Source organism: Podarcis vaucheri (genome assembly GCF_965113315.1).
Source record: "Podarcis vaucheri genome assembly, chromosome: 1".
Taxonomy (NCBI): Eukaryota; Metazoa; Chordata; class Lepidosauria; order Squamata; family Lacertidae; genus Podarcis; species Podarcis vaucheri.
Genome location: NC_138759.1, coordinates 83014897 through 83030181, shown reverse-complemented (window position 1 = coordinate 83030181; position 15285 = coordinate 83014897). Strand labels below are relative to the sequence as shown.

At 43.6% G+C, this 15285-nt stretch overlaps 1 protein-coding gene across 4 annotated transcripts in view; it reads right to left on the bottom strand.

Moving 5' to 3' along the window:
- The window catches only part of SYT7 (synaptotagmin 7), a 232915-nt gene that overhangs the window by 98196 nt on the left and 119434 nt on the right, over positions 1-15285 (bottom strand). For 2 of the 4 annotated variants that reach the window (XM_082220937.1, XM_082220938.1), the window contains exons 1-2: positions 12735-12786; positions 9840-9943 (exon numbers count right to left, since the gene is read on the bottom strand). In XM_082220937.1, coding sequence (XP_082077063.1) covers positions 9840-9943; positions 12735-12771 — 141 coding nt within the window. In that variant the 5' untranslated portion in view covers positions 12772-12786. Of the gene's footprint in view, positions 1-9839; positions 9944-12734; positions 12787-15285 lie in introns of those variants that run through there. The other 2 variants (XM_082220936.1, XM_082220939.1) reach the window with 1 other exon arrangement.

Here is a 15285-nt window from a genome sequence, read left to right as displayed (position 1 = left end):
GAGGCTGGTGAGAAATATGATGGATGTGGGTGACATGTAGGATGTGAACTCAGTTCCCCTAGAGAGAAGGTAACCATGTTTGCATATACAATTCATTTAAATATATGCAAATATTTAATGGGATCCATCACACTCTCTCCTCTTCTCCTTTCAAACCTGATCAGGTCTCTTTTTCTTAGGGTTGTGCTCTTTTCTTGCTTTCCTTCTTGGCTGTCACACCACGAAATCTCATATTCTCTTTCCCTCATTACCCACAAGAATCCACTACTGCTCTCTTGCAGAAATGAAACTTTGACTTCAGCCTGTCCCCTAGTGTTGCCTCAAAGTCACCCACTTTCTTTCTTCAGATTCTTGCCCAAAAAGCTTTCCAAAAGTTCCACAAAATCACTACCCAAACCCTCTGGCAACCTCCCTTCTCTTTCTAAAGCAACTGGCTCTAGCCAGCATCCATTTTCCTTCTGATGCCACCTTTGTTCCGTTGGTCACATCCCCCCCCCATTCCAGCCAATATCCTCCCTCCCTCCACTCTCACTTTCTCTGACCAATTTTAAAGCAGCTTAGTTTTTCTATGTGTTTCCCATAGGCGCCGACTCCATGGGGCTTGAGGGGGCTTGAGCCCCCTCAAAAAAAATTTGGGGGGGGCTCAGCCCCCCCAATAATCTCGGGCGCCGCCGCCGTCCCCCGCCTCCTCCCCACCTGCTCCCTCGCCAGCCAGCCAGCCGCGCGCCCTAGCCGGAGAGCCCCGGCCGTCCCCCGCGAGATTAGGGAATCCCCGGGGGCGGGGGCTCCTGCCTCTAGCCCCAGGTTTCCCGCATATCAGCTGTTCCGGAGCTGATAAATAGGCAGCAGCACGCTCTCCCCTATTCGCTCACGAGGGGGCGGCGCCACTTTATTTGCATATTCATGAGATTATTTGCATATTCATGAGCTTATTTACATTTCACGAGCTTTCCCGGGCCCCCCCAATATTTTTTATAAGTCCGCGTCCCTGGTGTTTCCACACATGATTTTAGAACCAATAGCTTGAATTACTAGTTTTAGCTCTTTTACTAGTTTTAAACTCTTGACATTGATTCACATCAAGTTTGCTAATACACTACTCCTGAGGTTTTCAAACTTTTTGAGTCCATGGCTCTCTTGGCCAACTCCATTCTTTCTGCGGCACCCCTGTGGGTCTCAGGAGCCCAGTTATGTCACCCCTTGCCTGCAGAGCTGGCAGCCCCTCACCCCTTTTTGAACACCCTCCCTTGTGGAGTGTTCCCTCAGCCTCCTCTCATTGAGAGTCCTCCAGGCAGCTGCTGCTGCTGCCCCTGGTCTCTGACCTGCAACACCCCCCCCCCCTGCCCCAAAGAGAGATGCCTCCTCACACTGCCCCACAGGGGCTGGGACTTTTCTGTCCATTCCCAACAATAAGGGCTGGTGAATAGGCTGGCTGGACTCCCCCGCCTGCTTGCTTGCTTATTCCAAGGCTACCTCAGCTCCTGGCAACCTGCACACCCTGACCAGCCCCAGAGGCACCATTCACCTTGGGAGCTTGTAGCCATAACTGATGCAACAAACAGCTGCACAAGCCTTTGGGAGGCAGAGCCACAAGAAGGTATCGGAGGAGGGAGGTAAAGAAAGAGAGACAGAGGCCAGTGTTGCATGCGGCACCCTTAACCATCATTCAAGGCACCCCAGTGTTCCACAGCAAACTGGCTGAAAACCACTGCACTACCCATTTGAGACAATAAAATTCCTTGAGATTTATCTTTCTTGTTCTTGACTACGGTTGCCATATGTCCAGAATTTCCCGAACATAGCCAGAATACAGCAGTCAAAAACAGTATCCAAGCGGAAATCGCTTAAAAATCCGCATAGCAACCCATGTTGCATGTTTTTTCTTTATGAGATTTTGTATCCAGATTTTCACATTTTGAAATATGGCAACCCTAGGCTATACCAGCCCCTGGGGTGCCAAATTCTGAGGTGCATTCAGGTTCAAGGTCAAAAGATCCTCAAGCGGGTGTCAGGGTAGCATCTGAGAACTGCAGGCCTGTATGAAAACAACACAATCTGTAACAATACTGGTGTTTGTGTGCTGGGAAAAGGAATGTGAGACAGTGTGTTGATTCTTGTTAGGAGTCGCAGCTGGGGCAGGAGAATAACAATACTGGTTTGGTGAAATAGTAAGGTCTGGCTTAAAGGGCAAAGCCAAGTTTAGGGACACTCACCATTCATCGCTCAGGGGCGAAACTAGGCTTTATTTCACCTGGGTCAAAGACCCAGTTTGGCATCTCCTCCACATGTATTTGTGAACACACACACACAGAGAGAGAGAGGGGGGGGCTGGGAGCGTCTGGAGGCTTCACCTGGGGCAAAAAACCTGGCTAGCCCCGCTCCCCCAGCTACAGCTCTGCATCACTAATATACAGCATGTCTCACTGTTTTAAAACAAAATACACTGTTTGTGAATGCAGTGGTGACACGGTGACCTCAGGAAACCACAGGAGTCATGGTGGCAGGGATTGGGGGAGAAATTCCATTATATTCTGCAAATTCATGGCCCTTTTTGGAGCATGGCAGGCTCATAATGTCTTTTAAGAAGCCAGAAACAGGGACATTGGGCTACATGCATGCAACCCGAGGGTTCCAAGTATGAATGATGGGCAGGGAGCATGGCTGGTTGGGTGGGTGGGTGGGTTAGAGTTACCTTAGTCATAAAAGAGTACTTCAAATGCATAAAAATATTGAAAGAAGTAAGCAATACAACAATAGGTTGAAGATAAAGGTAAAGGTAAAGGGACCCCTGACCATTAGGTCCAGTCATGAACGACTCTGGGGTTGCGGCACTCATCTCACTTTATTGGCCAAGGAAGCCAGCGTACAGCTTCCGGGTCATGTGGCCAGCATGACTAAGCCGCTTCTGGCGAACCAGGGCAGCGCACAGAAACACCGTTTACCTTCCCGCCAGAGCGGGTATTTATCTACTTGCACTTTGATGTGCTTTCGAACTGCTAGGCTGGCAGGAGCAGGGACTGAGCAACGGGAGCTCACCCCGGCATGGGGATTCGAACCGCTAACCTTCTGATTGGCAAGTCCTAGGCTCTGTGGTTTAACCCACAGCGCCACCTGTGTCCCATTAGGTTGAATATACTTAAGATCAAAAGAAACTTCTATTTTTATAGTAAAAGGGGGGGATGTTGGCAAAAAATAACAACAGCAGTAACAAATAATAATAATAATAATAATAATAATAATAATAATAATAATAATAATAATACCTAAACTGTTATTCCCTCCTCCTCCCCTAGGATCTTCACTTGTACACAGATTATTTTGAAAACTTATTTTCATGCTGCACCAACATTTCCAGCAAAACATTCAATTATCACAACCCCTAACAAGCTAAATAATAAAAGCTGAACCAACCATGAAGATGCGTCACTCAGCAGGAGTCTCTCTCACTGGCTGAAACATCTTCATTCACTGACAGGATTCACGATTGGCAAACTCTTTCTCCAACAGAAAGCAAGCATCACCAGCTGTTGCAAACCCTGGATGCTTGCAAAGAGCCCTTATTTTATCTTTCTGGACAACTCTTATACTTTCTCTCTCCCCCCACCCCCTTATACATGCAAAACCCAAACAATGGCCAAAATTGGGGCACACAACAGTACAAGGACCCCAAGCACACTAGCAAATCTACAGCAGAATGGCTGAAAAAGAAAATAATCAAGGTGTTGCAATGGCCCAGTCAAAGTCCAGACCTCAACGCAATTGAAATGCTGTGTGGTACCTTAAAGAGAGCAGCGCATAAACAAATGCCAACAAACCTCGATGAATTGAAGTAACATTGTAAAGAAGAGTGGGCCAAAATTCCTCCACAACGATGTGAGAGACTGATAAAGTCCTACAGAAACTGAGTACAGTGGTACCTCGGGTTACAGACGCTTCAGGTTACAGACTCCGCTAACCCAGAAATAGTACCTCGGGTTAAGAACTTTGCTTCAGGATGAGAACAGAAATTGTGCTCCGGCAGCGTGGCGGCAGCTGGAGGCCCCATTAGCTAAAGTGGTGCTTCAGGTTAAGAACAGTTTCAGGTTAAGAGCAGACCTCCGGAACAAATTAAGTACTTAACCCGAGGAACCACGGTACTTCAAGTTATTGCTGCTTAAGGTGGTTCAACAAGCTACTGAATCATAAAGCGTACTTAGTTTTTCACACATGGCTTTTCCATTTTGGCTTTATTTCTGTTAAGCAAATCATGACACGATGCAATATGTTCTGTCATATTGTTCATCTGAGGTTGTATTTACCTAATTTTAAGACCTGCTAAGGAACAGATGATTGTTATTATGTCTTTATATGTAAAACCACAGAATTCAAAGAGGGTGCACTTTCTTTTCCCCATGTCTGTATGCCTTGAACAACAATCCTTCCTGATTCCTCGCCACATGCCAAGTCCAAGGAATTGGAGGCTACCCACAAACATAATTGGGGAAAAAGCAACAGAGGTATGAAAAAAAACCTCCCAATCAATTCATGCATTTTTCTCTAAGACTAAGCACTGCCTCCAGCTGTAAGCTAATAAGCAAACTAGATGTTTGGTAGCAGGTTCCAGGTCTGGGAACCTTAGCTGTTGCTGAGCACCTGAAATGCAGTGGGGCAGGGCTTGATTTGGAGCTGGGAAATGTCAAATAAATGATGATGGCAACTTCCTTAACCCTTTCCATGCTTGCTACATCTCTCCTGAACCCCTTTCCCTCAGTCAGGGGGAGATGTGTGCTTGTTGCAGTTGAGGGAAGAAGTGGTGCGTGATGGAAAGGTTAAGCATCCCCTCCCCTGCCCACCACTTCTCCCTCCCCAAATTGTGCCCAGTCCCAAGTTTTCAGCTGCTGGGCAGTGTGGCCAGGTTCCCAGACAGAGTCTGTTGTCAAATGTACAGTTCAACCCTAACGTATGAATTGGCCAGGCACAGGGATGAGTCATCCAGGCAGGTTGGGAGATCTTTTGGGGATCCTTCACCCCCTCTCTCCTTTAGTTATAGGTTCTCTTTCCACATTATGTGGACATCTCTGACAAAAACATGAATATGCAGGGGTTTCGAATGTGATAGTATAGTTTTCCTTGAAGCTAAACATATGACTTAAGCCTTTCCATTTTACAGTTAAATGAGCTCAGTGAGTACAGCACATGTTCTGCATGCAAAAGATCTCTATTTGAATCCCTGGTGTCCCTGGTTTTTTTTTTTTTTTTACTAAAACCCCCAGCAGCTCAAGCCAGCAACACCACTGGCCAAGGATTATGGGAGCAGTGGTCCAAAACATCTGGATGGCCCCAGGTTGGAGAAAGCTGATTCAAAAACGCCTCACCATCGAGTTTGGCCCAGAGTCTTCACATTAATGAAGCAATTGCTTCCATGTGGAAGACCTACAGTTCCTCCGAGAAGAAAATAAGAAAGTGTTTCTTTCCTGATGGTAAAACAGTAGGTTCACACTTCAAGTCCTCATGTACCTATCATTAGGTGACACAAATAGCAACAAAAATATCGTGCCAAAATAATAAATGACTTATTCACAAGTGTATTTTCCGTCCTAAACATGAAATCAGTGCTGAGGACACACTTCCATTTAAAGGCAGAATAGAAAGGAACCCACCCCAGATTTCGGAAGCCAGGTCCCATTTGCACTCTTTCTGTGCTGAGATCTTGGTCAGTGGATGCTGGGGAAGCCGTGTGTATTTCCTGAGGCCTTATTCTACTGAATAATGGTCAAAGGCCATTGGCTTTAAAACAGACAAGCAGCGGGGAGACAAACTGAAGCGGAACATTAAAGTGATGGCTGGAAGTTGTGATCAAAACCTTAGGTCACGGACACCTGAGAGACAATTACCTTATCACAACACAGACACAAGTATTTCTCCAGATGAGCTGCCATGACCTATTGCAAGGGCTGAGAAGGAGGAGGAGAGATGAAGGGAGAAGGAAAAGAAGAGCTGGTTAAAGAATACAGTGGTACCTCGGGTTAAGAACTTAATTCGTTCTCGAGGTCCATTCTTAACCTGAAACTGTTCTTAACCTGAGGTACCACTTTAGCTAATGGGGCCTACCGCTGCTGCCGTGCTGCCACCGGACAATTTCTGTTCTCATCCTGATGCAAAGTTCTTAACCTGAGGTACTATTTTTGGGTTAGCGGAGTCTGTAACCTGAAGCGTCTGTAACCTGAGGTACCACTGTACATGGGGCTTTTCAGTGACGTAGATGCCATGCACCAGATTAGCCTGCCTGTTGCTCAGTGAGCTACCAAATGGAGCAACTGTATGCATATATTACTTCACTCCATTCAATCCATACTTTATTTTGACAGCAGGCATGGAAATTAGTCAAAGATTTTGCAGTCACAAAAAGATCCAGGCCTTAGTTAACGCTGCCAGTCTCTAGCTTCCGTCTGTCATATTTTGCTTATCTAACCTGTCTATGTAGCAGTGAATTTAAATCCCACAAACATCCAGGTCTTGCAAAGAGTTGTTTGCAAACACGAGTTTCTGAAAAGGTACAAACTTCTCACCTTTTATTGATGATCTTGATCTTTGCTGCTTTTCTTCCTTCACTAGTATTGAAGTGGGGCTTTTATGTTGGGACTTGAGAGAGACCAAGCTGCTACAGATGGATTAGTTAGAAGATGAGTGAATGTCTGCCACAACCAGGGAGCCGGTGTGGTGTAGCAGATAAAGGGCTGGATTTAGACTGGAGAGATAGGGGCTTACATTCTCACAGATCTCAAAGCTCACTTGGTGGCTCAGCTTATTTCACAAAGTTGCTATGTGATGCCCTTAGCACCCTGGGAAAAGGCTTGATATAAATATGATGGTAGAAAGGGCAGATGTGGAACTATCTGGACTTTAGAAGCTGAGTTTGTCTGCCTTGCCCCTCCCACCTCACAGCTTTTTGATTGAGAGCTGCCTGGGCCAGAACTGAAACAAAGGAATCACAGGGTCTTGTACAGCTGAGTCCATGGCAAAAGCACAGGGAAGTTGATCCTCTGGCACCAAGACCTGTCCATTCAAAATCATCTTGGTCCTGAGTCTATATGGGGTTGAATGCACTATGTTCTCAGAATCAGAGCGGTTTGGGTGGCATGGCTGCCTGCTGTGGGTGGACAGGCCTTGAAATGGTTGTTTGTGCTTGTTTATTTGTTGCAATTGATGGGAGTGATTTTGTTTTGTTGCACACTGATGTTGTGTTGTCATTATCTTGTAATGCTACATACAAATTAGATCCTTCCATTTTGTTGCTTAGAATTATAGTTTGAATTCCTGTAAGTTGGCAATGCGAATTTTATTGTCTTATTTTGTGATTCCTATGGCTTGTAATTTGCCTTGTACAGTAATGTAGAAAGGCGGAACACAAATATTTAAAAAATTATAGCATTTGTATGCAAGTACCTTAAAAATTAAAAAAGCCAGCATGCATCACATTCTAAACTTATTGGCTGAGAGTGATAAGCTTACTGTGTTGGGATACTGCCCCCCCCCGCTTTTTAATTAAAAATAAATTAGATTAGACATGCCTTCCAGTTTTCTTGGCTGTTTTAACAATGCCTCAGGTCTTACAAAAATGTTACATTTATGAAAAATTTAAAAACTGTTAATAAAATGAACTATATAAAATAAAAAGAAAGTTTGTGAAAAGGTTTGTTATTTGACAGATAACTACTCCCACGCTGGGAGGGCAGCCTCTAGTCTAAGGCATTCAAAAAAAGGTCACAAAATTGCATGAGGTTAGAGGGAGAGGAAGGGAACCATTCACGTTGCAAGATGGAACTTTCCACCATCTCTTTAAAGGCTGGGTGAAAAGAACTATTATTTCTCAATGTACAGAATAGTCTGAAAAATTAAATTTAAAAAATGTAGCAGAATAATTTTGACAGAAGACAACTGGACTCCCTGCACAATTGAGGGTAACCTAATCATATATCTACAGGGATTGCCTGGAAAGGAGCTGCCAGCCACAGTGGCAGTGTGCCCTTGTGCCCTGTAAGGCATGGAAGGGAGTAGTCAGTTTCCTTGCATAGAACTATTCATGTGTATACAGCACTCACAGTTTCAAACCAGAGTGGGACTGCGCTTTTTGCTCCAGCTCCATATTGCTGCACTAGCTCTGCTTCCAACAATCATGCATTAATAGCAGCTGTTTGCAAGAGAAGCCCTGTGAGAGCAGCAGGAACCCTGCACGAACGAGGGCCCTGAACATAGGAAGCCTTAATGTACAACTTCTCATCTGTAAGGATTCTCTTGCAGAAACAGCACTCAATGCACAGTAGCTGGAGAGCAGCCCCACTCCAGATGGATTATATGAGTGCCTTACATGTAAGCAATGCATGAACAGAGCTCATGCGTGCCACAGATCTGAACTGAACTTTAAGCTTCTTCTTTCTTACATTTTTATTTTGAACATTTATATTCTGCCGTTCTTTCTACATGAAGCTCAAGGTGACATACGCAGTGTTCTGAGGCAATCTCCCATCCTGATATTAACCTGCTTAGCTTCAGCAAAGTGGCTGCACCATGTGGCCTTGACCCAACTGCAGCCCTGCTCTATGAGGTCTTGATGAACAAGAAGCCTCTTTTACTTTTCCACACTGAACTGCCTAAAGTTTGCAACAGCCCAGAACTTTTACCCAGAACAGCTATTCCCATGATCATGGATGCTACCACTTTCTGAACTGCAGAGAAATATAATAAACTCATAGACTGTCCAGCATAAGTATCAGAATAAATAGGAAATGTACATCATAGCTGATTTCAATTGTGGGATTACCAAAGTAGAAAAGAGGCATTTGTTTCTGTGAACCAGTATGAATGGAGGAGTGATAGAGCATATGATACATTTCAGCAAGATATTGGGTGTGTGCCCCCCCAAAAAAAGTTCACCATGAAATGCCTTCTGTCAGCCATGCAAAAAACATACCTGAGTCAGTCCCCTCTGCAGGGTGTATTTCTGTGTGTATGTTTGCATATGCATGGAGAATGTTTGAAAGTGGTTTGATATTCCTGAGAAAGTGTCAGCAGAGTCTGGGTAATCAAATCAAGGCACAAACTGATGGTTACATGGTCCATGAAAGAATCTCCCTATCCCGATAAAACCAGGCCTAATTCCAAAATATTTTTGCCTACTATAATCAGCACCAGGATTTCAGTCTTTTCTCCAATTCAAAATACCCGTCGTTTGTTCTCCACGTGGCATGAATGATGCTGTGAATACTTTTGTTTACTCTGCATCTAGGGCACTCCCACCACTGGTTGGGGAGCCAGGTGTAGCTTGCTACACATGCTATACCTGCTGAAATGCACAGGTATTGAAAGTGAGAAGAGGAGACCTGTCCTCTTTTGCATCTGACCACCTCATCTCCTTTCCATTCCATATTTGAGGTTCAGCAATGATCTACTTTTCTCTGCCATCCACCTGTTTCCCCCCTCCCCATTTCATACTTGTCCCTTTCCACTCCTTCATTTACTTGGTTTAGAGTCTCCCTACATATAGCTTCTGATCTGTTAATTACTGTTGTTGGAACAGAGCTACAGTCCCACGTTAATTGCTGGTGTTATGCCCCAAGCATTTAGCAGGGACTGGGGGCACCGTATAAACACCATTATTATTATCAACCAGCATTGTAATTAAACTCCTGCTTGACTCTCACCCCCCAGAAGCATGCTTCTTTGCATCCTGTGCCACAGTCTATTCCAGCCAGAGGGACCCTGAAGCTTTCAAACAGCTGGCTTGCCCAGAGGGGGGGAAAAAATTCTACCTGTTTCGTTTCCCTTTTCAGCATAGCCAATTGCACACGGTTATGACTTACCAGTTTGCGCTGACACCACTGGCAGATCCCACACAGGACAATGGTAACACTAAGGCTGATGGTGATGATGGCTGAGACCAGAAGGACATCACGAGAGGGTGCCCCTGAGAAGAGAAACCCACAGGTTAGCTGTACAAGTGCCTCCAATAAAAGGAAACAGGAAAAAGCTGACAGGATTATTAACAGTTTTGTGGGGCTATCAAGAGGCTTGCTGAGACTCAGGGGCCTTGTTAGGGGGTGACCCAAGGAGACTGAGCTCTGGTGGTTTTTTTTTTTTTTGCAGTTTCTGCTCTTCTTCCCATTTTAAAACCTCTTTTTGTTTTGCTTGCATGGCAGCTGGTATGATGCAAAGCACAGCGCTGGGATGACCTCAGTCATTTACCGGTTTAATTTGCTCAGAGGCCTACACTGTATTTGTACACATACATGAGCATATACAAATTTGGGTCACGGTTCTGTTCCCTGACTTTTAAGTACACAGCAGAGTTGAGGCTCTTGGTTTCCTTGGTACTGCACTTTCCCCTGGCTTGCCTTGCAGTCTTTTCCCCCCTGGCCTGGGAGGGTGGGGCCCTGATTGACTCCAGCTGCAAAAGGCTGAGGCTGCAAAAGAGGCCAGATACCCTCTTGGCTGCCTCTTAGTGCAGGCCCAGGTCATCAAACCAGAGCATCCACAGCTGCCAGCTGCCACCATTGGCAGGATTGGCAGCAATGGCAGCAGATATGTTTGATGCTTATGATAATATTTTATTCTCTTGTTACTTATGCTGTTTTAAACGTGCATTTTATCTTTGACTTCCTTAAACAATGTTTTCTTCTGGAATGTTTAGATAACATTTTTGTTAATTTTGCTGCATTAAATGTGCATTCTTTAGTTGACCTCCTTTGTTGTGTTTTATTTTGAAATCTTTAAGATAATATTTTAGTTTCCTGTTGACCAGCAATGCTTTATTCTGGATTGTTTTATTTGATGTTTTAATGTGAGATTTTTTTCCTTAAAAATATAAAGTGGTATAGAAATGAAATTAACAACCACAACTCCTGCCTCTTCTTCTACCCTTTTACCTTGGTTTCTCCCCTAATAAACCTAAACCATCCATGTCTTGGTTTGCCCCATAGTGAAAGGTAAAAGAAAGAGAGGGTCCAGTTCACCAAATCCTCCAACTTTAGAGAAAGTGTTGGGAAGAAAAGAAACAAGGACTATCAATTCTTGACAGTTTCAATGGCAGGCTAGACCACAGGCAGACAGATCATACCAATACTTCCAGTTCTGCTGTCTCAGCTGGTAATAAAGGGATTCAGCAGCTGTCCCTAACTTTTACAGGGCAAGTCTTATTGCACAGCATCACAGAACCATAGAACATAATTAGTGTGCTTTATGATTTCATAACGCTCCAGCTGCATGACTCTCCATAGAACAATTATCACAGCGCCAGAACGTTGCCTATTTTTTGAAATTATTCCAGCAGTTGTTGAGAGCTATTCTCATCACAGCCAGACAAAATGAAGCAAACAAAAACAGATTGTAGTGAATTTAAATCTGTGGTTTATGATATGATAGGCATCTAAAATCAGTGGTCATTTGGTTAGGAACATCTAATGCTTTTAATAATATAGGTTCTTTAGAGCTGAAGGGAACTGATTCTAATTCAGAAAAGGAGGACAACATCAACAGCAGAAACAAGTGTGAAGAGGACCTCAACAAGTGCTAGGAAACAGTGTGTCATAAGGAGATTCTGTAACACAAAATGTCTCAGCTTAAAACCCTTCTTCAGAGGCAATGTCGGGTTTTTTCCTATCACCTAGAGCAGTGGTTCTCCAAGGGTGTGTCAGAAGAAGATGGCAGATTCAAGGACAAAGATCACTGTAGTACAGGAGGTGAGCATTTTTAGGTGTGTCTAATTGATGCATGATCACTGATATGCGGGTCCTTTTGTACCTGGAAGACGGCAGAATGGGGGCAGGGCAGGGTGGGGCAGAATGCAATGGGCTAGGGTGACACTAGAAGTGGCCACTGCCTGTATAGTATAGTATCTTCCTATCTCTCTAAGCAGGATTTGCTTACCACATTTTCAAGTGAGTGAAGAAATGCACATTAACACCTAAAAAGGAGGTTGACCCATAAGACCATCAAGTTCAGAGTCTTAAATTACCTGGCTGTACCACTGGTGATGCTTTTGTGCTTTGATAGGGTTAGAAATCAATAAAAAAAAGGTGAACTGGTGAGATTGGCAGGTGACACACCACTTATTTAGCATTGTACTTTGTACAGTCCACTTGAAGTGCTTTAGGACATTCAGGGGATAAAGCAGCACAACTGACTATGAAAATCATCTGATAGAAATTCAAAGTAATGGACACTGAAAGGAATGTTTTAAACCACTCAGACACAACTCTGTGTTCTAAATTAACAGTAACCTCTCTTGGAAAAAGGTGAAGCATTATCATGAAAAACCTAATGGTTTGGCTTTTCTTTCTGAAGGCACAGCTGGAGGAGAAAAGAAAAAGCAGAAGAGTAAACCAAGAGTAATAAAAATTGTTATAATAACGTGGTTATATACATCAATGATACGGCTCACCTAGAGTTCTGTGTTCAGTTCTGATAATTCACTTAGTTATCTTGCACTGAGCAACAAAATAGCTAGCTATCCTGGGCTGATAGTAAGAGTATCAAGGACTGGGGTTGAATGCTGTATCAAAGCCTGCCATGGAACTGAAAACACATACCTATTTCCACTATGAATACACTAAAGGGGTGTATGAATACACTAAAGGGAAGCCACATACATTTTGGATCCACTGTACACTTTTAAACAGCACTGTCCCAAAGGCCATACTGAACGTGTTCTGCCGGAGGAGGAGGTATCCTATACAAAACTTCAGACAGTTTCAACCCACCTAATAGTATTGAAACAATCAGAGCTGGCCCAGCCATTAGGTCGGATGAAGCCATTGCCTCAGGAGGCAGAATCTTCCACCTCTGGTATCAGCGCCAATTTCCAGTGAGATCTTGCATGCTGGCCGGAAACAGGCACTGATGTTGGTGGTACAGGCAGTGGCAGAGGGGGAAGGGTGCTACTTCCTGTTTCACCTCAAGCGGCAAGATACGACATGCTACCCCTAGACACAATATTTCCATTATGCTTCTCCCTTGCTAACCAGAAACAGACACACATTATAAAATGGATAAGAGTAAGTTACGGGGAACAGGTTCCTTCAGTTCCACTTCTTATAAATACAAGTTTAGATAATTGTGCTTCTTTTTTTAATATTCCAGAATCTATAAGACTCCCTGTCACAATAACTCCGAGTTCCTCAATGTGACCCTTTCCCACTGCCACTCATCATGATTTTAAAGCCAACCGGTACCTTGGAGACAGACTGAACTATTAACTGAGATTGTTTATTGAAGATATATTCCATACATAAGGGAATACTGATATTTACACTGAGATCCTAAATGTGCTTGATGACAGTTTGTAAGAACTCAAGAAATGCATCTGTTGACACCAGCGTCCAAAAGTCTTTTACCTCAGACCAAATTCCCAAAACCAGCCCAGCCAAATTTGTTCAAAACTTGGTCCAGCTACTAGGTACAATTTGCCTCTGTCATCAAGGGAAAAATTCAATATCATGCTCTTCTGATTTTTCCATCAACACAAGGATTTCTGCTTGCCAGACAGAATGATTCCCCCCTCCCCTCATGTTCTGTTCTGGGGGTTCTCCCAATCTCCCAGAGTGGAATGGGGGAGGGGAGCCCCATCACGCCAGTGGGAACTCTTGCATTGGCTTGTGCTAGCACGCTAGGTTAAGTGAATCCTGCCCCAAAGCTCATCCAGTTGTACTTCTGACGACTAGGGCAGTTTAGTTGATTTTTAAAAAGCCTGCTTGTATAACCTTATTCTGGTAAGATCTTTACACAGTTCAACAAAAAGCTCCCTTCTTCTGATCTTCACCAGCACAATTGCAGCAGCAGGAAATAATATTCAAGCCTTGGTTATCCATTTTCATCTCAAATTTCTCTGGCACTGCCTTACATCTCCCTCAAAATTGTCTTCATCAAATGACAGTTACCCGTAACTACTGCTTCTTCACCTTAGAACCCCAGCCAATCAGAACCTGATGTATCCCAGACTAATCAAAATTAATTTACCTGACCCAGGCCCTGTCTATAAATACTAAAAGTGATTGTCTCTCTTCATTCCCCACTCCACTCTCAGAACCTGTCACCGAGTAGCTACGGCTGAATTGGCCTCAAACAAAGCAACAACACAAGGCCTCTCTTCCAAAGCAGGAAACATAAATAGATAGACATACATGCAGCATTTCTCCACAGAGGTACACATTGCAATGGACAAATATTTAAAACTGCTCCAATTTCAAATATCAAATGAATATTTGAAATGGGTGAATTCTAGTTTATGCTCTAGTCATATATGGATGAATTACAAATTGTCATCATTAAAAAAAAAGGAGTTCTTCCATTAGTTTCTTGTCCCAAGTCACTGTGCTAATCCAGTCAAATCTGCAAACGAGTCCACTACAGTTTTAAGAATGAAATAAACTTCAGCCCATGCTTCCTCCACCTCAAATTTGCTTTAAACATCCTACATCAGAACTACACCTTTCTGCTTACTAATACTGGTGTGGGAAATAATGCCATAATGTGGGTGATTCCATGAATCCAAGCTTCTGTATGTTTCCAATATGATGTGAAGCAGAATTACATGGGAACCCATTTTTTCAATGTCTACCATGCTGTTGTGGTAACAAATGAATGGGCCCTCTAAGATGAAAGGGTAGGGCCATGGATGCATGCATAGTTTGCTCATACGCAGGTTGAGTGTCTAAATATTATAGGGAAACTTTGAAGAGAAAGGAAACTAGGGTTGACATACTCAAAATCCAGACACAAAAGTTGGCAAAAAGGGGATATTTTGGAGCTATTTTTAAGGAAAATGGGGGGGGGGGTGACGACGACACTGCTGACATGGATTGCCATACATTATGACAATTTCCACCCGGACACGGTTTCCGACTGCTGTATTTCGGGTATGTCTGGGAAATTCCGGACATATGGGAACCCTAAAGGAAAGGAATGCAGAGAAGGGCAAGAGAATCAGCCATACTTATAGCAATCCCTTTTCAAGAGCAGAAACTGAAGGACTATTTTTGTTTCATTCATTTAACTTTTTTTAAAGAGGTTTTGAGTAGAGGTCTGAAAAATAATGTATAGCACAGCCAGAGCAAATCAAGTGTTCCCACATTTTGTTGATATGAAAAAGAAGATGCTCAATTAACTGCAAAAGCAACAAGCACACAGCTGATGGGAGAAAGTACCTCTCTCTACACAATGTCATTAACCTGTGGAGTAACTCTTGGCAATAAGAGAATACTGAAGGTTTGGATCAGATTCAAACTAGCTTACACATTTTTACAAAAATAATAA